Here is a 25,119-nt window from a genome sequence, read left to right on the forward strand (position 1 = left end):
GATTTATTCTTCCAAAGCAAATAAACTTTTGCACACTGTTACTGACTAGTATTCCAGTGTTTCTCTTCGCTCTCATTTTCTCTCGATCACTAAGCTAATGTGATCTATTACTGATGGAGATGGGCAGGAGAGGGGCAAACAAGAATGCTGTGCAGGCGCCTGATGTCTTTCTTATCACCCCTTAACATCATTGGTTGTTAGGACTCCAGTAGCTGGAAGGTTCTAATGATGCACAATGAAAACCACATGTAGCTTTATGTAACTGAAAGGCAGGCTTGATCCATATGCTGGATTGTATACAATTTTGGGGCAATTTTTAGGCATTTTGCCAAGGCACCCCTGAAGAAAACAGAAGGCACCCCTGAAGAAAACAGAAGGCACCCTTGGTTGAAAAAGGCTGGCCTACGGTGTGAATGTTCCTCCATATATACAGTACGGCGATTGATAGTTACCACACTAGGACAGGAAGTGAGTTGCTAGCAAAAAAAACAAGTAAAAAGGAGAAGCATTTAAAAAAAGAATACTAATAAAAAGGTATCACATCTAAGTACTGGTAAGCCATAAAACAATCCTAATTCCAAAAAGAGGGACCCTGTAAAACTACATAAAAATGGAATGCAACGATTTGCAAATCTCATAAACCCCTATTTTATTCACAATAGAAAACATATCAAATGTTTAAAAACTAAAAAATGTTCCATTTTAATGTAAAAAAATAAGGTCATTTTTAAGCACGCCTCAAAAAAGTTGGGACAGGGCAACAAATAGCTAGCAAAGTACAATCCCAAAAAAAAGTTTGGACAGGGCCATGTTTACCATGGTGTTGCATCCCCTCTTCTTTTAACAATGTAAACGTCTGGAAACTGGGCAGACAGGTGTCTGGAGAGAAATGTTGTCCCATTCCTGCCTGAGTATATGCTGCTCTAAAATCTGGATATATCCTTTAGCATGGATGGTGCCTTTCCACATGTGCAGGCTATCCATTCCATACACACTAATGCACCCCTTTTCCATCAGAGATGCAGGCTTTTGATCTGATTGCAGATAAAAAGCAGGAAGGTCCCTCTCGTCCATGGTTGCCAAAAAAAAATGTCAAATTTTGATTCGTCTGACCACAGAACAGTTTCCACTTTGCAACAGACCATTTCAAATGAGTTTTGGCCCAGAGATGATGGCCCTGTTTGTGGATCATGTTTAGATACAGCTTCTTTGCACAAAAGAGCTTTAACTTGCATTTTTGGATGCCACAGCAAACTGTGTTCACAGACAACAATTTTGGAATTATTCTTAAGGACATGGAGTGATGTCCATCAAAGAATCATGCCTGTTTTAATGCAGTGCCATCTGAGGGCCCAAAGATCAAAGCATTCTTGGAATCTTTTGATATTATGTACTGTAGAGGATGATATATTTATTTAAAGTCTTTACAATTTTACATTGAGGGACATTCTGAAATTGACAATTTTCGACAGCTTTTCACTGATTGGTGAACCTTTGCCCGTCTTTACTTCTGAGATACTCTTACCAACCAAGATGATTTTTTTATACTCAATCATGTTACTGACCTGTTGCCAATTAACCAAATTAGTTGTAACATATTTTTGAAAATCACTGCATTCTTTTTTTTATGTAGATATTACAAAGAGTTCCAACTTTTTGGACTTGGGATTGTAACAATAAAACAAGGTTGAATAGGCAACGTTATCCCACAAAGCTCTACCAAAAGTTTAATTTTACTTTTTTGCATGAATTTACCAAACTGAGGATAGTATCTGTTATGCATGACTCATCTGAAGGCATATGTATGATCTCCTAGTGGTAACAAGCTTTTTTTTTTTTTTTTGCTAAAAGGGGGTTTTGCATTCCTATTTAAGTCTGAGAATGCAAAAACCACTTGAAACAGGTCAAATACAAGTCAGAAGGAGGACAACTGCAGGTCAAATGCACCTGTCAAGGAATTCTAAATAATCTCAGAAGCACCTCAAACTGATGTTAAATGGATGTCATTGACAAGCTCAAAAGCATGTTGACAGAAGGCCTAAATAACAATATACAATAGTAATTAAAATTTTCTAGACCCATTACAGTGAAACAATCTGAACGCACCACAGTGACCATTAACACTATCACTACACAAGTCATAAATGGAAGCCAAGTAGTATTTATCAGTTATCAAAGGCAATCTGAAAAATAAGCCAGGATTGGTAATGCTATTAATAAAATCATGTAACGGGATCATCTACGCAAATCTTCTAATCTTCTCTAGTACAGCTGGCTGCCAGAGACAATTAACATTAAATGAATACTTGGAGCACGCCTAAAATAAGCTAGTTTATGATGTACACACATAAGATGTAGAATAAAAAAAGGCAGACACCTTTTCTTTAGAAAGTCATTTTCAAGCTCTGATTAATCACGTGCCCAGTGCACTGCCATGTTTTGGCAGCAATAAGATGTACAGGTGTTCCGTGCATCCCCATGCCGGTAGTCCCACAGATGTGTATTGGGATACGTGGCTATACGGACAAAGCTGCTGTGTCCCAATGTGATATTTGTGAAGGTGTGCAGCCCCAAATACACCATGAGTAAGTTAGGGGACAAGCAACCACACACGCACAGATGTCACTGTGGGACACAGCAGCTGTGTGCCTGTTCAGCAGCATGTCCCAACAAACATTTATGGGACTGCTGATAGGGGGATGCCTGCAACACCTGGCCCTGCACAGGCACACAAGTAATCACCATGTGAACAAGGCCTTAAACTGAAATTTGAACAATCACTAATAAATGTCCGCAAACCCCAATATTATTAATAAAATCACCTATCACATTATGAAGGAAATGAATAACAGGGAGTGGGCAGTGAGTATCTGTCATGGGTATAGCTGGATCCTTCCCACCAGCGGTAGATGTAGGAATTTGCAAGGTTTAGCGTAATTACATCAGCAAGGCAGCGTTTCAGAAGGCGACCAGCAATTGCAGCCCCCCTATGACAGAGTTCCTTTAAACTTTAATTGAACCATCACCAAATTGAATGTGCTACATAGCTTTAATTTTACCATTTTGTTTGGCCACACTGACATTTTATGCTTTTCCTGTTAGCAAACTTAAGATATTGGTGTCAAAGGCTGCAGAAGAATCCACCAACCTCCAACAGCAAGTTAATGTTATATGCTGTGGCACAACCATATCAGAACTGGAAGCCTTTAAAGTAAAATTGTCAGACATTTTAGAGTTTAATAGAACTGAATTTACATAGTGAATATTGCCAGTGTTATAGGAAACATGCAGAAATGTCAATTGTGCCTTAGCAGTAACCTAAAAATTAGCAATGCACTTTCTGGTATGTCAATGTGCCTTCAGCCTCAAAGCTGTATGCACTATATTGCCAAATGGTATTGGGACACCCTCCAAATCATTGGATTCAGGTTTTCCAATCACCTCCATGGCCACAGGTGTATAAAATCAAGCACCTAGGCATGCAGACTGCTTCTACAAACATTTGTGAAAGAATGGGCCGCTCTCAGGAGCTCCGTGAATTCAAGTGTGGTACCATGATAGGTTGCCGTCTGTGCAATAAGTCCATCCGTGAAATTTCCTTGCTACTAAATATTCCATGGTCAACTGTTAGTGGTACTATAACAAAGTGCTGCAGGTACGCCGATTGTGGTCCAATTAGCTGGAAAATTGGTGTGCAGGGTGCAGCTGGGCATTGTTAAACACGTGACATCGCGGTTTTATATTGGCTAGTCCTTCGGTCACAAGTTTGGTGAGAAGGTCTGGGGTCTGACGCCACGATCATCACATTATGGTGGCAGCGATCGTGGGATCATCACAGGTATAGTAGTATGAAAGGGCTTAGCACAGAATTTAGGGATGTATAGAAATAAAAACTTAGAGACCCATTGAAGAGGGTTACATACAATATACACTGTTTAAAAAAAATTAAAGGAACACTTTTTAATCAGAGTATAGCATCAAGTCAATTAAACTCCTGGGATATTGATCTGGTCAGTTAAGTAGCAGAGGGGGTTGTTAATCAGTTTCAGCTGCTTTGGTGTTAATGAAATTAATAGATGCACTAGATGGGCAACAATGAGACGATCCCCAAAACAGGAATGGTTTTACAGGTGGAGGCCACTGACTCTTTTTTCTCTACTCATCTTTTCTCAGCGATTTTCACTGATTTTGCATTTGGCTAGGGTCAATGTCATTACTGGTAGCATGATGTGATACCTGGACCCTACAGAGGTTGCACAGGCAGTCCAACTCCTCCAGGATGGCACATCAATATGTGCCATTGCCAGAATATTTGCTGTGTCTCCCATCACAGTCTTAAGAGCATGGAGGAGATTCTAGGAGACAAGAAGTTACTCTAGTAGAGCTAAACAGGGCCATAGAAGCTCCTTAACCCATCAGCAGGACCAGTATCTTCTCCTTTGTGCAAGGAGGAACAGGATGAGTACTGCCAGAGCCCTACAAAATGACCTCCAGCAGGCCACTGGTGTGAATGTCTCTGACCAAACAATCAGAAACAGACTTCATGAGGGTGGCCTGAGGGCCCGACGTCCTCTAGTGGGCCCTGTGCTCACTGCCAGCACCATAGAGCTCGATTGGCATTTGCCAGTGAATACCAGAATTGGCAGGTGTGTCACTGGCACCCTGTGCTTTTCACAGGTGAGAGCAGGTTCACCCTGAACACATGTGACAGACGTGAAAGCCATGGAGAACATTATACTGCCTGTAACATTGTTCAGCATGACCATTTTGGTAGTGGACCAGTGATCGTCTGGGGAGGCATATCTATGGGAGGGACACACAAACCTCTACATGCTGGATAATGGCACTGACTGCCATTAGGTATCAGAATGAAATCCTTGGACCCATTGTCAGACCCTACGATGCTGCAGTAGGTCCTGGGTTCCTCCTGGTGCACGATAATACCCAGCCTCATGTGGCGAGAGTATGCAGGCATTTCCTGGAGGATGAAGGCGTTGATACCATTGAATGGCCCCACTCTCACCTGACCTAAATCCAATAGAACACCTCTGGGATATAATGTTTTGGTCCATTCGATGCCGCCAGGTTGCACCTCAAACTCTCCAGGAGCTCAGAGATGCCCTAGTCCAGATCTGGGAGGAAATACCCCAGGACACCATCCGTCGTCTCATTAGGAGCATGCTCCGACATTGTCAGGCATGCATGCAAGCACGAGGGGGACATACAAGCTACGGAGTACCATTTTGAGTTACTGAAGTGAAATTTCAGCAAAATGGACTAGCCTGCTGAATCAACTTTTCACTTTGATTTTCGGGATGTCTTTGAATTCAGTCTTCTGTAGGTTGAGAATTTTCATTTCCATCAAACAGTGGGGCATTCTTATGTTCCTAACACATTACCCAGTCCATATCAGTATAGATATCCAGCATGAGATTTTTTTTTCCCCATTGAGATTGTTTTCAAAGTTCTCCTTTAACTTTTTAGGGCAGTGTATGAAGCAATTAGGCAGGACATTTCAATGTCTAAAAAGTTTAGAGGTTTACTTTACCCTCTCCCTACCCACAATCTGTACATGCCCCTTCCTGAAGTATATCAGTCTAGGCAGTTACCAGTTGACACTCTGCGCAGCTGCTACCTATCAGACTGGGCTGTCACTGACTGCTTTGATCCTGTAGATTTTGGCAACTGAATAGCTGAGATTTTCTCTATATTGTTTTACTAATGAAATGATTAGTTTAAACATTGATGTGTTCCTTATTTAGATTGTGTACAATCTCATTAAATGTAATATTTATACAGTGCCCTGCATCATTCACTTTATTATGTATGGTATTCACAGGTTTTATTAACCAATTCTTTTTACATATGTGTGAAAGAATAATATGTAAACATACCCAGTGAAAATGACTGGCCTCAGGTGATCCACAGAAATTAAACAAATTCCCCTACATAAGTTGTACCTGCTTATTTGCAGTCAGCTGTCCTCTACATCCATGCAAAGTGTACAGTTTACACAGCATTTCTGAGCTCTAGCAAACAGGGGGTGGGGATCTGATGTCAAACATTGCACAGCATAGAGAGGGAGAGCTGAGTGTAATCTGAGACTGGTGTGGAAGGAATGGACACACCCCTCTTCACCACAGCACAAAGGGAAACATGCACAGCTGAGGCTGTCAATCACAGGTTGTGTGTTAGAGCTCTCCTCCCCCTCACCAGGATTCTGTGGTGTGGGTATTACCTGTCAGAAGCGACTCATGCAGGTTGCAGAGGGTAGAGGCAGCAGACAGAAATCACACTCCTTTCAGAGGTTTACAACCACTCTAACCCCTGGACAACCCCCATTGTAAATGAATATGTACCAAGAGGCCATTAATTAAGTGTAACCAAAGCCTTCAATCCTTTAGGGCAGCTTCACACTGATCTGCTGTGCTTTGACCGCATTTCAGAGTATTGGTGCGGGTCAACTGCGCTTTGCCATAGACTACTATTATGTCCCACGGTTTTGGTGCATTTTCTGAAAGCACAGTGGGACAGTGTAAAGTCGCCCCAAACAAAGAAGCTGGCATCTCAACTTCAACCATAAAAATAGCTGGTGTCATAACTGATCACATATGTAGCACCATGGCAACAGTAGGTCCAACAGAGGTTAAGATGGCAGCTCTCTTGGCTGTAAAGAATAGGAGGACCTATCCTAACTGATCTGTAACCACTAATGGAATGGTGACAGATCATGTGATCACCATGCTTTAACTAAACCCACTGCAAGAGTTAAATACCCCTTATGTCTAGGGTTTAAAGTAAAGGTACTTACTTATGACTCTACTCTGGTTGGCTGCAGAGCTGGTTGCAGCTTACAGAGCAGCTTGGCGAGGGAAAGGGGGACCAGTCACAGTGCTGAAGGGACACTGCTGGAACTAGGAATAAGACAATTTTACCTTATTCCCTGCTCCTTACTCATGCACTCCAAGACCAAGAGAATTTAACCCTTGCAATGGGGAGGCACTGCAATGATGAATTTAGTTAAATTCCTGGAGCTGGGTTTTAAAGTCCTGCCAGTTTCAGTTGCAGCAGGCTGGAGACTCTGCATAACTGACCTGCCACTACTCTGGTGACAGAGCATGTGATCACCATGTTTAACAAATCAGTCCAGCAACAAACTTTATTGTTCCCTGGTACATTTTAAAAGCTTCTCTTTGCTCACAGCAGCTTCCAGCTGTGAAAAGATAAGGTAGACTGTGTTACAGTGGATATAAAAAGTCTACACACCCCTGTTAAAGTGTCAGGTCTCTGATGGAAAAAAATGAGACAAAGATAAATAATTTCAGAACTTTGTCCACCTTTAATGTAACCTAATGTAACCTATAAACTGTAAAATTCAGTTGAACAACAAACTGAAATCTTTTAAGTGGAGGGAAGTAAAATTAAAAAACTAAAATATTATGGTTGCACAAGTGTGCATACCCTTAGGCTCCATGCACACTGGGTGTTTTGATAATGCTGGTAACGTTAGCTGTTAAAGTCACGTTAAAATCGTGAGCGTTTCAGCTTTTCTTTAGCATTTTTCTGCGATTTACCACGTTTCGCGTCATTTTTCAGTGTTAGAGCATTTTTACAGCTAAACAACTCCTCTAGAAACACACTAGTTCTGGGTTTTTTTTCCAGCCAAAAAAAGTGGCTGCCAAACAACGTTGATTACCGTCTATGTGTGCATGGACACATACGATAACATGTGGGGGTGTTTACTAGTTGTAGAAAAAAACGTCAAAAAACATCAAAAGCCAAACACAGCAGCTGTAAAAACGTCCAGTGTGCATGAGGACTTAAACTAATACTTTCTTTAAGCACCTTTTGATTTTATTCCAGCACTCAGTCTTTTTGGGTATGAGTCTATCTGCATGGCACACCTTGACTTGCCAATATTTGCCCACTATTCTTTGCAAAAACACTCCAAATCTGTCAGATTGTGAGGGCATCTCCTGTGAACAGCCCTCTGCAGATCACCCCACAGATTTTCAATCGGATTCAAGTCTGGGCCATTCCAAAATTTTAATATTCTTCTGGTGAAGCCATTCCTTTGTTGATTTGGATGTATGCTTTGGGTCGTTGTCATGCTGAAAGATTAAGTTCCTCTTCATGTACAGCTTTCTAGCACAAGCCTGAAGGTTTTGTGCCAATATTGCCTGGTATTTCAAACGGTTCATAATGCTCTATACCTTGACTAAGGCCCCAGTTCCAGCTGAAGAAAAACAGCTTCACTGTGAGTATGGTGTTCTTTTGGTGATGTGCAGTGTTGTTTTTGAACCAAACATCTTTGGGAATTATGGCCAAAAAATTCAACCTGGATTTCATCAGACCATAACACATTTTCCAACATGCTTTTGGGAGACTTCAGATGTGTTATTGCAAAATTTAGCCGGGCTTGGATGTTCTTCTTCATAAGAAAAGGCTTCTGTCTTGCCACTCTACCCCATAGCCCAGACATAAGAAGAATACGGGAGATTGTTGTCACATGTACCACACAGCCAGTACTTGCCAGATATTCCTGCAGCTCCTTTAATGTTACTGTAGGCCACTTGGCAGCTTTGCAGGCCAGTTTTCTTCTCGCCTTTTTCATCAATTTTGGAGGGACGTCCAGTTGTTGGTAATGTCACTGTTGCACCATATTTTCTCCACTTGATGACTGTCTTCACTGTGTTCCATGGTATAGCTAATACCTTGGAAATTCTTTTGTACCCTTCTCCTGACTGATACCTTTAACAATGAGATCCCTCTGGTTCTTTGGAAACTCTCTGCGGACCATGGCTTTTGCTGTAGGATGCAACTAAGAAAATGTCACGAAAGACCTACTAGAACAGCTGAACTTTATTTGGGGTTAATCAGAGGCACTTTAAATGATAGCAGGTGGGTACTGACTCCTATTTAACATGATTTTGAAAGTGATTGCTTAATTCTGAACACAGCTACATCCTCAGTTATAAGAGGGTGTGCACACTTATGCAACCACATTATTTTAGTTATTTTATGTTTACTCCCCCCAACCCCCCTAAAAGATTTCAGTTTGTTTTTCAATTGAGTTGTACAGTTTATAGGTCACATTAAAAAGGTGGAAAAAGTTCTGAAATGATTTAGCTTTGTCTCATTTTTTGACATCACAGAAGCCTGCCATTTTAACAGGAGTGTATAGACTTTTTATATCCACTGTAAATAAAAAATAATATCATAATAAAAACTACATAATGCACAGTAATAGAAAATGTATTTTGAAAAACTGTGTATCAAACCCTACATGTTTTTGGTGTCCCTGTTCTCAGGATAAAGAAAAAATAATAATTTAGAGAAAATATTCTGAATATTAAACTATAGAAAACTGTTACATACAATTACATAGAAACTAAAAGTGCATTTTTTTCATTTGTTTACAAAAAATAAAAAAACAAAAACAAGACATATTCAGAGTATGTAAAAAAAATGACCAGATGGCAGCCCTATCTCTGCCTAGAAAATGGTGTGAAATGCATTATGCAAAAGCTGTCAAAAAGATATTGTTGAGTAAAACTGCATCCCAAAATATTAAAAGTCGATCTGGTAAAAAAAAAATGTTCTATTACCCTGGGACTTGAAAAGATTAACAAGATGTTTTACCAAAAACTATTTTTAAGTTACCTCAGCAACTCTTTCGAGGAGGGGTTCCAACCAATGCTCATTACACTCACAATGGCTATCAAGGAAGGTGAGAACCTTGGACTGAGCTGCATCTGCTCCTTTAACACGAGAACGCATAAGACCTGTTATAAAAGACAGCAAGACTATTAGCCCCGCTCACACAAAGAATACCATAAAAAGAACTTAACAAAAAAAAAGGTAATACCACGTGTTAGTACAAAACATAAAATGTACCCAAATTATGAGATCACCTCAAGACAGTATGTATGGCTGGACTGAACAATGATCCTCAATATCTGTAGCTACCAGCAGTATGCAGCAGACAGATGACTAGGATTAGGCTACATTGGGGGTATCTTGCCACTTCTTTGTTCCACAGGCACACACATGCATGGTAAGACAATATGAGCATTTGTGTTTATGTAGAGATAAAAAAAAAATTCTAATGTTGCTCATAAGTCATCGGTTTGTAATAAATATCAAGAAATTACTTCTATACTTATAAGGTTGTCACCAGGCGGTACAGAAAACTGGCAAAACTAGTCAAACTCTATCCTCATCATCCTGCATGCTGCTGGCGATGTGGAACTCAGGTCGGCACATTCCTGCATCTGTTGGGATTGCAGGCCTTACAAACCTTCTGGCGACCAGTCTTAGAGTTTATACATCACACAATGGGCTTCTCTTTGACAGATAATCTAGTGGCCATCTTTTTTCACCTCACCCCTATGTCGCATAAACATTATAAGAAAAATTTTCTATTTAATGCAGCTAAGGCCTGCATCACCAGTGTATGGAAATGTATGTATCTCTCTCCTACTGTGCAGCAGTGGTTTGCCAGAGTAAATGCTATCCAGGAGATGGAGGATCTTACGGCGGCCCTTAGGAACAAGGCCTCTGAAATAAACCAGAAAAGGTTTTACAGGAATGACTTTAAAGTACTCTTCCAGATACAATCAATGGTTGAGAGTACCCGATTACCTCCTGTTTAGGCGGTAGTCCTTTTACCTCGTTATCCTTCATGTGTCAGAGTCTTATCGGGGAGCTATATGGGACAGTATCCTAACCCATATTTTTATCTGATTATAGGAGATGCTTGTTCATGGATCCCTTCTTATTGTTATTACATTACATTTTTTCTCACCTACCCTTTCCTCCATATCATTCTGGTCTCCCCCCTAAAAAAAAAAAAAAAATGTCCCAAAACCAATTAATGTGATTAACACAAAAGTCCACAACATGTGTAAGTAGATGAAAATCTTCCACCCATAAATCCTAAAATGAGTGCCACAATAGACCAGCAACTTACACCAGGTGGACAGAAATGCAAGTTACGACACAAATATGACCCCCTAAAATTTAGAAAATTCATAAAAGGCATGTATCAAAAGGATCCACACTGGCAACATCTCCTCAGTTCCTCTTCAGAGTCTCAAGATATCCTAGTAAATCCAATGTCTTCACCTTCAGCCATGAATGTTCAGAAATAAAAACAAGAGCAGATTCTCTGCATAGCATAAAACCCAACAAAACTTTTTTATTAAAAACTAAATATCACTTACAAACATCAATAGCACTCATTTCAGGATTTATGGGTGGAAGATTTTTATCTACTTAAAAGTCCACAACATGTGTAAGTAGAAGTAGATAAAAATCTTCCACCCATAAATCCTGAAATGAGTGCCATGATAGATCAGGAACCTCCACCAGATGGAAAGAAATGCAGGCTTACCAAACAAAAATGACCCCCTAAATTTAGTGAAGTCATAAAAGGCTTATGTCAAAATGATCCACACTGACCACATCTACCCACGTCCTCCTCAGACTCTCAATATATCCCGTTAAATCCAATGTCCTCACCTCCAGCCTTTAGCCATGAATGCTCATAAATAAAAACCAGGTAATAGCGCTTTAAGAAATGGCTCTGGACTCACGATTCTGTTTGTATACTGTCCGGAGCGGTTTCCTAAAGCGCGATTACCCTATTGATGTTTGTAAGTGATATTTAGTTTTTAATAAAAAAGGTTTTGTTGGGTTTTACGCTATGCAGAGAATTTGCTCGTTTTTATTTCTGAACATTCATGGCTGAAGGTGAAGACATTGGATTTACCAGGATATCTTGAGACTCTGAAGAGGAACTGAGGAGATGTTGTCAGTGTGGATCCTTTTGATACATGCCTTTTATGACTTTTCTAAATTTAGGGGGTCATATTGGTTTCGTAACTTGCATTTCTGTCCACCTGGTGGAGGTTCCTGGTCTGTTGTGGCACTCATTTTAGGATTTATGGGTGGAAGATTTTCATCTACTTACACATATTGTGGACTTTTGTGTTAATCACATTAATTGGTTTTGGGACATTTTTGTTACCACTGAAAATTACTGGTGCATTAGGAAAACATTGTTTATTTACACGAATTGTTAATATGAAAAATATCTCAGCCTGTTTGCTGTTTTTTTGTGTATTTGGCTTTTTTTTTGCAAAAGAGCAGTTTTTCTGTCTATTTGCACATTAGCTTATGAAAGGGGACACATGGTCAGAAGGTGGAAGGTCTGCATTGCTAATTGCCCAGTTGAAGTGTTGACAAGGCTGAAAAGAGAGTGGGGAGACAATACTGTACACATCAATGTTCTCTGTATGACATCAGCCACCAGGTACTCTCGTAGCAACTAATTGCTCTAAGGGAAATTAGATTTTAAATAGTATACCAAGACCATAATAAAATAGATAATTGTGGAAAATAAAGAGCGTGCATTTTGTGAATTGGAATATAATTGTTCCACTGCACACTGGCACTTGGGAACAAGAACTGCTTCCAAGATATTTAATTACTGGGAGCTTTTCCAGTGTCTAGTTAGTACAAGTCTGGCTTCTGTGAAAGCCCGAAGAATACAAATGTTAAATATCTTCAGAATAGTCCAACTCTGAGTTAAATAGGTCAATGCTGGAAAAAGGTGATTAGTATAGCCTGTCACATTATGAATTTAAATACTGTGATCCATTAACAGGTCATTGGTTTACATTTACTCCTAGATTGTAAGCTCGAAGGAGCAGGGCCCTCGAACCCCTCATGTATCACATTGTATTGTTATGGTACTGTCGCATGTTCTGTCTCCCTTTGTAGTGTACAGCGCTGAGCGAACTGTTGGCGCTTTATAAAAAATGTATAATAATAATAATAATAATTTACACCATATGTGATTATGATATGGCCACGATATTTCCACCAACACATTTGAGGAAAATAATAATTGATTTTCTTTGGTAATGGTATATAAACACTACTTACCATATCCCAATGCAATAATGGCTTGGGAATGATCTTAAAGTAATTATCACTTTATATACCCGATCAGGTAAAACATCACCTTTACTAAATCATATATTTCTTTACTTGTCTCCAAGACCGCCAACAAAAAAAATGACAAGGTGGGGGTTAGCTTTTTGGAGCATAAATTCCTATTCCTGCAGCATGACCTGGCTATGCGCTTGCACCCATCATTACTGTAAACAAGCTGTTCCAGACCACCATTACAGGGTACTGATGGGAGATGGGTGATCAATGAGCAAAGCTGTCTCCAAGATTTTAGAAGTACAGTAGGATGTACTCAGTGCCAGGAGGCTGCAGACAATAATCACTGAAACATTAATTATCCCCTGTAACTTATGCTGGAAATTTTTTCAAAGGCTCCTAGAAGTATATATAAAAAGAGTACAATGTTTAGACTTATCCCATGTATGCACACTTTCTGTCCACCTATCAAATGGCACAAGAAAAGGCATATCCTTGCTGTAAAATGAGTAAAGAAAAGCACATTAGGGTCTTCTGAATGCCTTTCTGCTGACATGAAATAAGCAGCGTTAAAAATGCGCCTAAAGCAACTTTAGCCATGTTCCAGCATGTCAAGCGTTTGGGAGCTCATTCTATTCATTTCTCATAATAATTTATTCTGGCCATTGATATGAATGAATGCTCCACTGCATTTATGTGCATTTACACTTTTCTACCCAAATGCTCCTCTCCTAAACGAGATTTTGATGCGCTCAGATTTCTGCCACCAAACACCTATCAACACCTATGTGTGCATGGACACAAAGGCCAACCTAAAGGGTGTTTAGGGGCATACAAAAATGTTGAATACCTATAAAAGGGGAGTTTGACAGGTCGATGAAAGATACATGGTTAAGCAACTGTCCAAAAGTTACAGAACAAATCTCTTTCTTTTAACTGACATATTTTAACTAGAAACGCTACAATTTCTGGGGAAATTGTGTGAAGTGTTCTTGCCTCCACTAGTAGTCTACAACTCACACTCTAGCTTTTGTCACTCTGCTGCCTGCTCACACACCTGGGTTCCTATGGCAACTCATTCTACAGCAAGGGCAGAGAAGAGCGGTTAAAAACAAAGTGCTCCAACTTGCTCACTTCACTGGCGGTTGCCATCTTCAAAACGGTTGTAGTTTAAAAATTATAAATCCTACACCAAAGACCTTTATATTGTGAGAATCACAAGACCCAGACCTACATTTTGATGCATAGTATGTCTCTGAAATATTAAAAATGAAGGCACAGTCGCAGTTTAGATATTGCCCTTCAAATTTGAGGTGGCTAGAGTGGAGTTTCAATGAATGTCAATGGACGGCATGAGTTGCAAACAAATGGTCATATTGTGAAAACTATCGGGAATATGGCTTAGTCGTGGACATTTTTAGTGGTAGCAGGGATAGCTGAACGTTTTGATATAAGATTTGTGTAGGTGGGCTTGAAAATGAAGGAGTGATGGCAGTTTAGAAATCATGTCCTGATTTTTCAGCTCCCACTCTAGTTTTGAACATTCCGCCATTCATTCCTATGGGACCAATTTCACCACAAAAACGCTGATATTTCGTGAACCATTCGGCGAAACGTTCCACAAAGTAATAGCACATCAATCGGGAACAATCCGCACGTTCCGGTATATTACTGTCTATGTAGTGTAAAAACTGTGGGAGGAGTTAGGGTGGTAAATTTGGCTATAATAATAAGAATATATATGTGAGATAACAGTAAGTGGTCTTGCCATGCAAGAACACCTAATGATTCAATTACCAATCAAATTACAGAACAGACTATTGCCCTACAATCAGAACAATTTTAAACCATAATTATTTAACAGGAGGTGCCAAACATTTCCTTGGTTTGCTTCATTATGGTAGCTGCGTCCATCTCTTACAGCATAGAGAAGTCATGGTCCTGCAGCTGACAAGTGTCAGATTGAGAAGGAAGAAGGAGCATTTGGACATGGGATTACAGTGTCCCTAACATGCTGATATTCTATAGTTATTGTCAGAGGGGGGAAGACTGTAATGTGCCAGAGCTATTGTTAGATAAAGCTGGCACTGCATCAGAATGTAGCAGCCCTAGACCTAGTTGTCCTAGTTTAAGCCCCTGGTCACATCAAAGCAGATTTTGAAATCGTGAGACTTACAGTGAAGTTGCATGATTTCAAAATCGGTGACTTGCCGATTCCAGTTGCAATTCGCAAGACATCTGACACAGATGTCCATGCAAATCACAACAAAAGTAATGCATGCACGATTTTTGGAAATCGGTGCAGCTCCAACCAAGTCAGAAGTGCACCGATATGACCGCTATAGCGGACAATAGGGTGTGGCTTGGCATGGTAGGCGATTTGCAAATCATATGCCAAGTCGTACCCGATGTAACCAGAGTATAACGGTATATCTCCGCCACATCACACACTGCATGCATGCTTACCTTGGCTGCACACGGTTACAGCAAGTAACTGTGTTCACTCTGGCCTTTATTATATAAATTGCCATTCCAAGGTTGACATGAAGTATTTGTCACATTGGAAGCAATGCTGGCACTTTAGATATGGGTCATCAATCATAAAAAGCCACTGCTATGCCCAAGTAACACGAAAAAGGAGGAGTAGGTGAGAAGATTCCAGGTGACATTTGTTGATAAAGAGTCCCATGACAGATTAAATAAACTCAAACTTTAAATGACCAATTCCAGTATGGGAGTCTGAGAATAATGAACGAAAATAAATGGCATTAAGTAACCTCAGCAACCAGCATTCATCAGCCTTGTGTACTCAGGCAACTGTAATATGGTTTCTTAAATTAAATAAAATAAAAACCCTGGTTCCCACTTCTCTTTAGGATATTAGTTCATTTTCATATACCTGTTTAGAAATATTAGCAATCAGGAATGGCTGAGAGTTGAAAGCAAAACTGCCAATTCAAACAGGAGAGATCCAGACAAAATAAAAAGACATGTAAAAGGGTTGATTCATCCAAAATGGTATTTTAGTTATACAGTAGGTGGAACTTAAAACTCTCTCAGTAGGTTTTTGACACTACAACACCAAGATATCCCTGCCTTATTTTTCATCTCTGCAGACATTGGGGTTTTAGGTGCTCCGGCTCTTCCTGCTGCATTCTCCACAACCGTGGAATACTCTCCCAATGACTACAGCAGGTACAAACTCAAAGAAAGACCTAAGTCAAAGATGTTATCAGCAATCTCACCCATTTTTGTACATGCAGCTGCAGCAGGGCAGGGAATGTCCTGACCACTGTTGACTGGGTGGTAGTGGGCAGGAGTCACAACTTCTCTCCGGGTTCGGTCCTAACCCAAGTTCTGGCCAAACTGTGTTCATCCTTACTCATCAACAGAAGCAGTAAGCAATAAAAGAAAAAAAGTATTTGGTACGTAAACTCTTCAGCATTTTCCAACAACAGAAACACCAGTTCTGTGAGGACTGACCAATACAATTCCATACTATGATCTATTCTGGTCAGTGTGCTTTACAATTCTTTTATGACTGTGAGCTTCAGCACTGCCAGCAATGAATACTGCAAACCATTTCACAGCAGCTAAGAAGAAATTAATCACACAAAGTAGACAAGCGGATTCATGGATGCATAGCCTCTCTGTAACTGCAGCATGTTGCCTGAAAATTACAGAACAAGAAGCTGTCCAAAACAAGCTTTGATTGTCAAAACTAGACTTTTTTTTTTTTAAGCAAAATAAAACATACTCATACAGCAGAAAAGTAGCTTGTCAGGGCTTTTTTCTCTAGGTCTTCTACCAGCAGAGAGCTTTGGCTAAAATCAGTACAAAACCCAATCACTAAAATCTCAAACTTTAAAACACATTAAAGTAGTTTCAAAAGTCAATGCTTTTAAATCTGAAACGTTCAAAAAAAAAAATTAAATGATATATTAAAATTAAGAAAAACCTTGTGCAGGAACTTCCTGTTAAACGGTGACAACAATCTATGCCTGTGTCCTTCTAGTTCACAACAGATGGTGAAAAAAGTATTAAAACAAAAAAAATTATTTTTATAATATATAATGCTTTGGTAAATTAAAAGGCCAACAAATTAGGGTTTTACAACTACTTTACGCATTTCAGAAACATTTCAATTTTTTATGTTAAAGTGCAGCAGACAAGAGGAAATTATACTTTAACCAATGATTAGGTCTATGTTATTTACGATGTTATATAACGAACATACCTTCTCTGCGGTCATTCCTAAGGACCCGAACTTTCTCTATCCTCCCAAGCAGAGCACCATCTTCAGCTTAAAAATAAAACACAGCAAAATTGTAAACTTCTAGAAAGTGTGCACCAATTATTACTCAATGGGCAAACCATTAGGAGATATACTAGATGGCCAAAAGTTTGTGGATCCAGACCATCACACCCACCATGTGGTCAATGTATGTGGGCACCTCGTTAAGCTATTGAGTTTGGGTATTTCTAGTGAAGGGTGCTGCTGATGCTACAGTATACAGACAGACACCTGTGCACTTCTGGCCCTGTTAAAGCTTTTTCTGCTCCAACATGACTGGGCCCCTGTATATATTGCCAGTCCCATAAAGACATGGTTTGAGAAGTTTGGTTGGGGAGGAAATCGAGCTGCCTGTATACATAGGCCCAGACCCCAACCCTACCTAAATGCCTTTGGGATTAATTGTAATGCCAACTGCAAACCAAGTCTTCTTATCTTTCATCAGTACCTGACCTCAATTTATTTCAAAGTGGGCACACATTTTCACGGTTACACTCCAAAATCTTGTGAAAAGTTCACGAAGGTGTGATGATCATGTGTCCAAAAAACTTGTGGCCATACAGTACCCCAACATCAGGGCAATGCAGCAGTTGACGTCCTGTACAGCAAACAAAGTGATTGCAAAGGCTTAATGCAAAGAATGCAGAAATCCTCAAGGTAAAAAACCCTCCATGGATAGCTCCAACCCAGCCCCCATAAATATTTACCAAAGCCCGATCTCAATCAAGTGCTGTGCCCACGAGCAGCGGCACTATTCTCTCTCTCCCCACTGGACATGGAGGCAGCAGCGGGAGTCCTTGGCTCCTGCTCCTGTCAATCAAGTCATGTGAAGAGGGAGCGGGGAGGGATGGGGCTGAGCTGTGTGTGTCAACAGATTCACGCAGCCTGGCTCAGGATCAAGCCTGCACAAATAAGCAGACACATATAATATGTTTGTAATTAAAAAAAAAATATTTACAAATCACTTTAAACCTCATAAGGCCCTACAACAGATTGAAAGCATATTATCACCTGTCTGGGCCAATCATCTGCGGCTGGGGCATTCCCTGCTGCCACACAAATACCATGGGGATGCAGCTGTGGGGCAGTGAATTTTACAGCTGCAGCTGCCTAGGTACAGTGACAGCTTCCTGGTAGACTTGTTCAGGTGGGTTTGGGCTGAATTAAGAATAATTAAAATCTCTTCAAATAAATGGATTTTCTGATTTTGTGGTTGGAGACTGAAATCATCAACAGAATCAATAACAATAAGATTTGGAGATAATGTATGAAATATCAACTCTGGTGAGCAGCCAAAACATGGATACATGTCCTCAAAAAATAGGGGTAGTTGGGAGGTCTGGTAATGTCCATACAAACAGGAAAAAATTCCTGGTAATCATTTAAAGTTCTATAATGTCCAGACAGAAAGCAGTTAAAATGTGTTAATGGCACACTGTTAAAGGCTAGTTTTTAGCCACACAATGCAGAAAGTGAAAATAGTAAAACTACCTTAAAAAGGATTGGTTTACAATTGTCATTACAGTTATCATATTCTTGGGTTTAGGATATTGACATTAAAACAAAGTTCCAGTCGTTTTCAAGTTTATTAAAAGTCAGCAGCTACAAAAAACTGTAGCTACTGACTTTTAATAAACACACTCACCTGTCCCAGGGTCCAGTGATGTGCTCACCCAAGCTGTCCCTTCTCTCCCTCTTCCCCCCTTGGCACTGGCATCTCAACTGTGGGAACCCAGATGTGACAGCATGCGGCTTCACAGCTGGGTGCCCACTGCGCATGTGCGAGATGCCCTGCACCTCTCGGAATGGTCCAATAGTCTGGACTTGTAAAGTGTCCCAGAAGACTGCAGGGGGAAAGAGAGGGGCCCGAACCAGGTATGCGCTTCTCCCCTAAAGTGCCAAATGTGGCAGTGGAGGGGGGAGGAGGCAGACAAGCAGAGCTTCCCCTTTTGGGTGGAACTCCGCTTTTAAAAAAAAAAAAAAAAAAAAAAGGAGAACTTGGCTATTGAGTGTGTGAACACTGGACAAAATGAATAATTGATTATTCTTGACATTTCATTTAGGAAAGTGACTAACTTGCCTATCAGCATTTTTTAGCTTCACAAAAAACAGACACAAAATATTAAAAATGTATATTTAAAGAGATTAGTTCAGCATTTCAGAAAAAAAAAAAAAAAAAAATTAAAAATGGTGACCACCATACACCTTTCCCGCCCATCGCTTGGTTACGGATATACTTGCCTCCATGGACGATGAGCCGTCAGTGGACCACACAGCTGCTTCTTCCCACTCTTCTTCCCTTTTCTCTGTAGAGCTTCTGAGAAGGATCAGAGCTATTCTGATTGGTCAGTGTCGGCACGACTGCTTTGACCACTCAGAATTGCTTTGATCAGTCCAAGAAGTCCTACAAAAAAGGAGGGGAAGAAGAGCAGGGATTTCAAGTCTCAGGACTGCTACAGAGGCTGCGTAGGCATTATCAGCCAAGTTCAGGTAAGTGCAGCGGGGGACTGAGGAGAAGGGGGGGGGGTGGGGGGTAGGGTATTTGACCATTATTTTTTTTTTTTTTTTTATTATTTCTGAAAAGGTGAAAAAGCACTTTTTTAATGACCTAGCAGCTCTGCCTTTAAAATTTAGAAACTAGGAATTTAATAACATAGAAAGCAGATGATGACAAAAAAAAAAAAAAAAAGTGTCAACTCACCACTATCACTGTAATCATCAACTAGTATAATTTCCTTTATAAGATGAAGAGGACTTTTTTTTAACACACTGAAATAAAAAGAAAATGTTTTATTTTACAGGGTTTATAGAAAAAAATAAATAAATCATAACCACACATGTTCTTCCTATAGTATCTCTTGCCTTGACTATTGTAACTCCCTCCTCATTGGCCTACCTCATCACAGGCTATCCCCTCTTCAGTCTATCATTAATGCTGCTGCCAGACTCCTCCACCTTACCAACCATTCCATATCTGCCATCCCTCTCTGCTAATCCCTCCACTGGCTTCCCAATGCCCAATGAATAAGATTCAAAACATTAACAATAACATATAAAGCCATTTACAACTCTGCCCCAACTACATCACCAATCTTGTCTCCAAATATCACCCAAAACTGTCCTCTTCGCTCCTCCCATGACCTCCTGCTCTCTAGCTCCTATGTCATCTCCTCCCATGCTCGTCTCCAAGACTTCTCCAAAGCCTCCCCCATCCTCTGGAACTCTCAACCCCAATCTATCCCACTATCGCCTACTCTGCCCACTTTTAGGTGATCTCTGAAAACCTCTCTTCAGGGAAGCCTGTCCTGCCTTCAGCTAATAACTGAATCTTCTAACACTCCTATCAGTTCATCCTCCACAGTTATTACCTTTTGTACTACCAGCCCCTCCCTCTTCAACTGTAAGCTCCAAGGAGCAGGGCCCTCCTAACCCACTTGTATTGAACTGTGTTGTTGCTGTATTGTCTCCCTTTATATTGTGAAGAGCTGAGCAAACTGTTGCCGCTATATAAATCCTGTATAATAGAGAAATACAGAAAGTAACTACAGAAAATGTTCAACCTTGTTTACATGGTCATAGCAATAATAGTGTTGTTAGAGAATTAGAAGTGAAAATGTTACTTATAAAAGCAAAATAAGGAATACTAGAGAATGCAAGCTTTCCAGTCAGCAGGAATAAAAAAAAAAAAAAAAAAAAAAAAAAAAAAAAAAACTGTAAAGCTCTCAACATACGCTACAATCTGTTCATACAAACTCAATAAGCTTGTAGTATAAGGGCCTGCCTCATTGGATATCATTTGATTGGATACTTTAGGTAGGTCATCATATTGCCTAGTTTTGGTAGACCTGAAGTTGACTATACAGAAATTGTATGGTCAGATTGCAACGTCTATTGGTACCCCAAGTAATTGCACACCTTAGTTAAATTGGACTCTAAAGTAAACCGGTCAATAAAAATACACACACTTATCTGCATATTTGTGCTGGATCCCTGTTTTAAATAAGGGATCATTCACACCATTTGCATTGAGCTGCACCGATATGCAGCACAAATGAGGTGAAGTGAAATCTTCCAGCGAGCACACCTGTTCTGGGGACGATGGTCTAAGAAGGGAATTCCCTTCACTTTGGGAGATTCCCTCTAACTTCCTGTTGTGTTTGTGGGACAGGAAGTGAAGGAAACATTCCCTGCTGGTACAGACTGCAAACAAACTGGCAGGGGGTTTTAATCTTTCCCGACTCTGCTTCATTTTATTTTGATGAAAGTGTATGTTTTGAACAGTCATTCAAGCATATCACAAATATATTCTTTACCAGTTTTGATAATTATTGCAGCAGATCTCCAACTGTATTGTGAATAAACCTATTTAAAAGGTCAGATCACTTGAAATTCTTATCTCAGTTTTTTTTTTTTTTTGTTTTTTTTTTTAGCAGTCCCGTATACTTCTGGGGTGAGATCCCTGTGCTGGAGATCCCAGGTATGTGTTCCAACTGTGGACCATTCTACTTGCTGCATGATCAATTTATTTATATGCGGTTTACAAATCCAGTATACCCTTGGAGTGTATGTGTCACGTTTATTCATGTAGAATCTTTATGACGCATTGGTGAAAGCAAGTTTTTATACTTCCATAGTTCTTTGGCTATTTCATCAGGAAAATGCATGGATACCAGTATCCAAGCAAGCAGTAGGATGGCTCCTCCAGTACACAGAGCTCCCAAGCCAGTTTGTACACCAGAAGGATATGCAATGCCCTTGACCAACAGGTCTGCAGTGTTCCTATTTAAGTGTATGGTGGAGAATGCAAAAGAAGTAGCGGGGACAATCATACTTCTATGGGAACCTTCACAAACCCAACAAAAACAGAGTCAGAACAATGGCAGGAAAGCCTCTCCACCTCAAGGCACAAATAACAGGGTGACTAATTTCACCATGCTCCAGTTAATGCTAAAATATAATTTGGGGTAAATTGATCATGCAGGCTGAATACTAAATCTAAACCGTAGTGCTAGGTTTTTCTTATGTTATACCACCTCTGCAGTCTTTTTTCATATTTGCATTATTTATAATAGTGTGGTTAATTGAAATGTTTTGCTTACTTAACCAAACAGTAAAAACTTTGTATGGGTAGACCAATCAATACTACAATTCTAACAATTAAGTAAAAAAAACAAACACAGTATATTGAATGCAGTGTATGTCCAGCCCCAACTAAAGGCCAACAACCACCAACATTGATGTCCACCATAAGAAAAAAAATGTCCTTGTATTAAACATTTCTAATACTGCAGCACTGGCAGTAGAAGCAGGAAGAAAAAAGCAGCCTATATAGATATAGATGTGCAAAGTTGGTAGAGACATATCCAAATATACTTGCTGTGTTTAGATTTAGACACTATTATTATTTATGTTTATTTATATTAAATTTTTTAGCTTTTTTTTCTTTTTTACACATTTTTGTTTGATTAGTCAACAAGAGCAGCAGCATTGGTTGGTGATTTAAATTTTGGCACAGGTTTTGGTTGATTATTTCCAAATATACTTGCAGCTGAGATTGCAATGAAAGGTGGTTCTTCAAAGTATTGACTCAGGGGGGCTGAATACAAATGCACGCCACAATTTTTCAGATATTTGTAAAAAATGTATAAATCCATTTATCATTTTCCTTCCACTTCACAATTATGTGCCACTTTGTTTTGGTCTATTACATAAAAGCCCAATAAAATACATTAACGTGTCTGGTTGCAACATTACAAAATGTGTAAAATTTCAAGGAATAGGACTACTTTTTCAAGGCAATGTAAAGTGTAGCCACTTGGAGTATCTTGCCGTGCAGTGGAAACTGTGAAAGGGGGGGGTCAGGTCAACTTTTGCATCAGGACCCACAAGTTTCAAGCTACACCTCTGTACTGCACACCTTGGGGTGTTTAACGCAAAAGCAAACTGGCAGCCGCTAGCCCACTGTGGTGGTGCAGCTTGCTGGTACAAGAACCAAAAGAAAATGTTTTCATTGTAGTGGGAAATAAATCTCAAGCTTACTTGAAAATCAGGTTTTCGAAGACAGACCAATTCTAAAAATTAGCAACATAAAAAATAGCTCACTCACCTTACAACAGTGCGGAGTAAGGCAGACCTGGCCTCATTATGAAATGTTATGACAACACTTGTGGATGGTAAATCTGTTTTCCAGTGCTTTCTTCGGCATCTATAAAATATTAACCCAACGATATTCTGCATTAGTAAGTATTAACAAAAACAGAGAAAACAGGAAGGAATGCAATCTATATCCAAAATGCATAGTGCTTACACTTTAGAATAACTTTCAGAGATTCATAGCTGTTGAGTCTGTAAGGCCTCTTGCACATGGAAGCCTAAATACATCATGTTTTAACCACTTGCCCTCCAGAGGATTTACCCCCCCCGCTTCCTGACCAGGAAATTTTTTGCGATACGACGCTGTGTTACTTTAACTGACAATTGTGCGTTCATGCAACACTGTACATAAATGTAATTTATGTAACTTCTTTCCCCCCACAAATAGAGCTTTATTTCCGTGGTATTTGATCACCTATGCGGTTTTTATTTTTTGTGCTAGAAAACAAAAAAAAGACAGACAATTTTGGAAAAAAAGAAACTACATTTCTTGTCTGTCTTTTTGCTATAAAATATCCAGTAAAAAAATTTTAAAATCAAATTTCGTCATAGATTTAGGTGAAAATGTTTTCGGCTACAAAAATCCCAATACATGTAAATCAATTTGTTTACATGAAAGTTATAGCAGCTACAAATGGCGGTATATATACTGGATTTTAATTTTTTTTTTTCATACCATCAATGGCAGCTATCAGCGACTTACAGCGGGACTGCAGCAGGGATTCTGACACTGGGTGGGAACTGCCACTGTCATCCCAATGACACCAATACAGTGATAAGTGCTAATAAAAAGCACAGACAATATACTGACACTGTGCAGGAAGGGGTTAACATCTGCTGTGCAGAGAATGTGAACAACTGTATTATCAGGCTGCAACATAACAGAATTGAAACAAGTGAAGGGGGCCTAAATACTTTATGACACACACACACACACACACACACACACACACACATACATATATGCACACACACACACACACACACACACACACACATACACATCTTCTTCCAGAAGTATTTATTGTGAGGTCACGCACTGATGTTGGATGAGAAGGCCTGGCTTGCAGTCTCTACTTTAATTCATCCAAAAGGTGTTCTATCGGGTTGAGGTCAGGAGTCTGTGCAGGGCAGTTAAGTTCCTCCACCCCAAACTCACTCATCCATGTCATTATGGACCTTGCTTTGCGTACTGGTGCGCAGTTGTGTTGGAACAGGAAGGGGCCATCCCCAAACTGTTCCCACAAAGAAATTCTCCAAAATGTCTTGGTATGCTCATGCCTTAAGAGTTTCACTTTACTGGAACTTAAGGGCTAAGCCCAACCCCTGAAAGACAACACCACATCATAATCTACCTCCACCAAACTTTACACTTGGTACAATGCAGTCAGGCAAGTACTGTTCTCCTGGCAACTGCCAACCCCAAATGTCCATTTGAAGGCCACATGAAGTTTGGAGGTCTTTAGCTATTGACTCTGCAGATAGTTGGCGACTTCTGAGCACTTCAGCAGGCACTGACCTCACTCTGTCATTTTACGTGGTCTCCTACTTTGTGGCTGAGTTACTGTTCCCAGTTGCTTCCACTTTGTTATAATACCACTAACAGTTGACCGTGGAATATTTAGTAGCAAGGAAATTTCATGGATGGACTTATTGCACAGGTGGCAACCTATCACGGTACCACGCTTGAATCCACTGAGCTCCTGAGAGCAACCCAT

General features: G+C 39.9%; 1 protein-coding gene across 1 annotated transcript in view; it reads right to left on the reverse strand.

Annotated features, from left to right (window-relative positions):
* Window positions 1-25,119, reverse strand: part of GALNT2 (polypeptide N-acetylgalactosaminyltransferase 2) — a 177,950-nt gene that overhangs the window by 56,642 nt on the left and 96,189 nt on the right. The window contains exons 4-7 of the mRNA XM_089669800.1: window positions 23,355-23,453; window positions 19,950-20,017; window positions 17,192-17,257; window positions 9,664-9,785 (exon numbers count right to left, since the gene is read on the reverse strand). Of these exons, the coding sequence (XP_089525926.1) occupies window positions 9,664-9,785; window positions 17,192-17,257; window positions 19,950-20,017; window positions 23,355-23,453 (355 nt within the window). The remainder of the gene's footprint in view (window positions 1-9,663; window positions 9,786-17,191; window positions 17,258-19,949; window positions 20,018-23,354; window positions 23,454-25,119) is intronic.

Source organism: Staurois parvus, unplaced genomic scaffold (assembly GCF_062004578.1).
Source record: "Staurois parvus isolate SC_StPar_1 unplaced genomic scaffold, SC_StPar_1.0 ptg000081l, whole genome shotgun sequence".
In the NCBI taxonomy this organism is placed as follows: Eukaryota; Metazoa; Chordata; class Amphibia; order Anura; family Ranidae; genus Staurois; species Staurois parvus.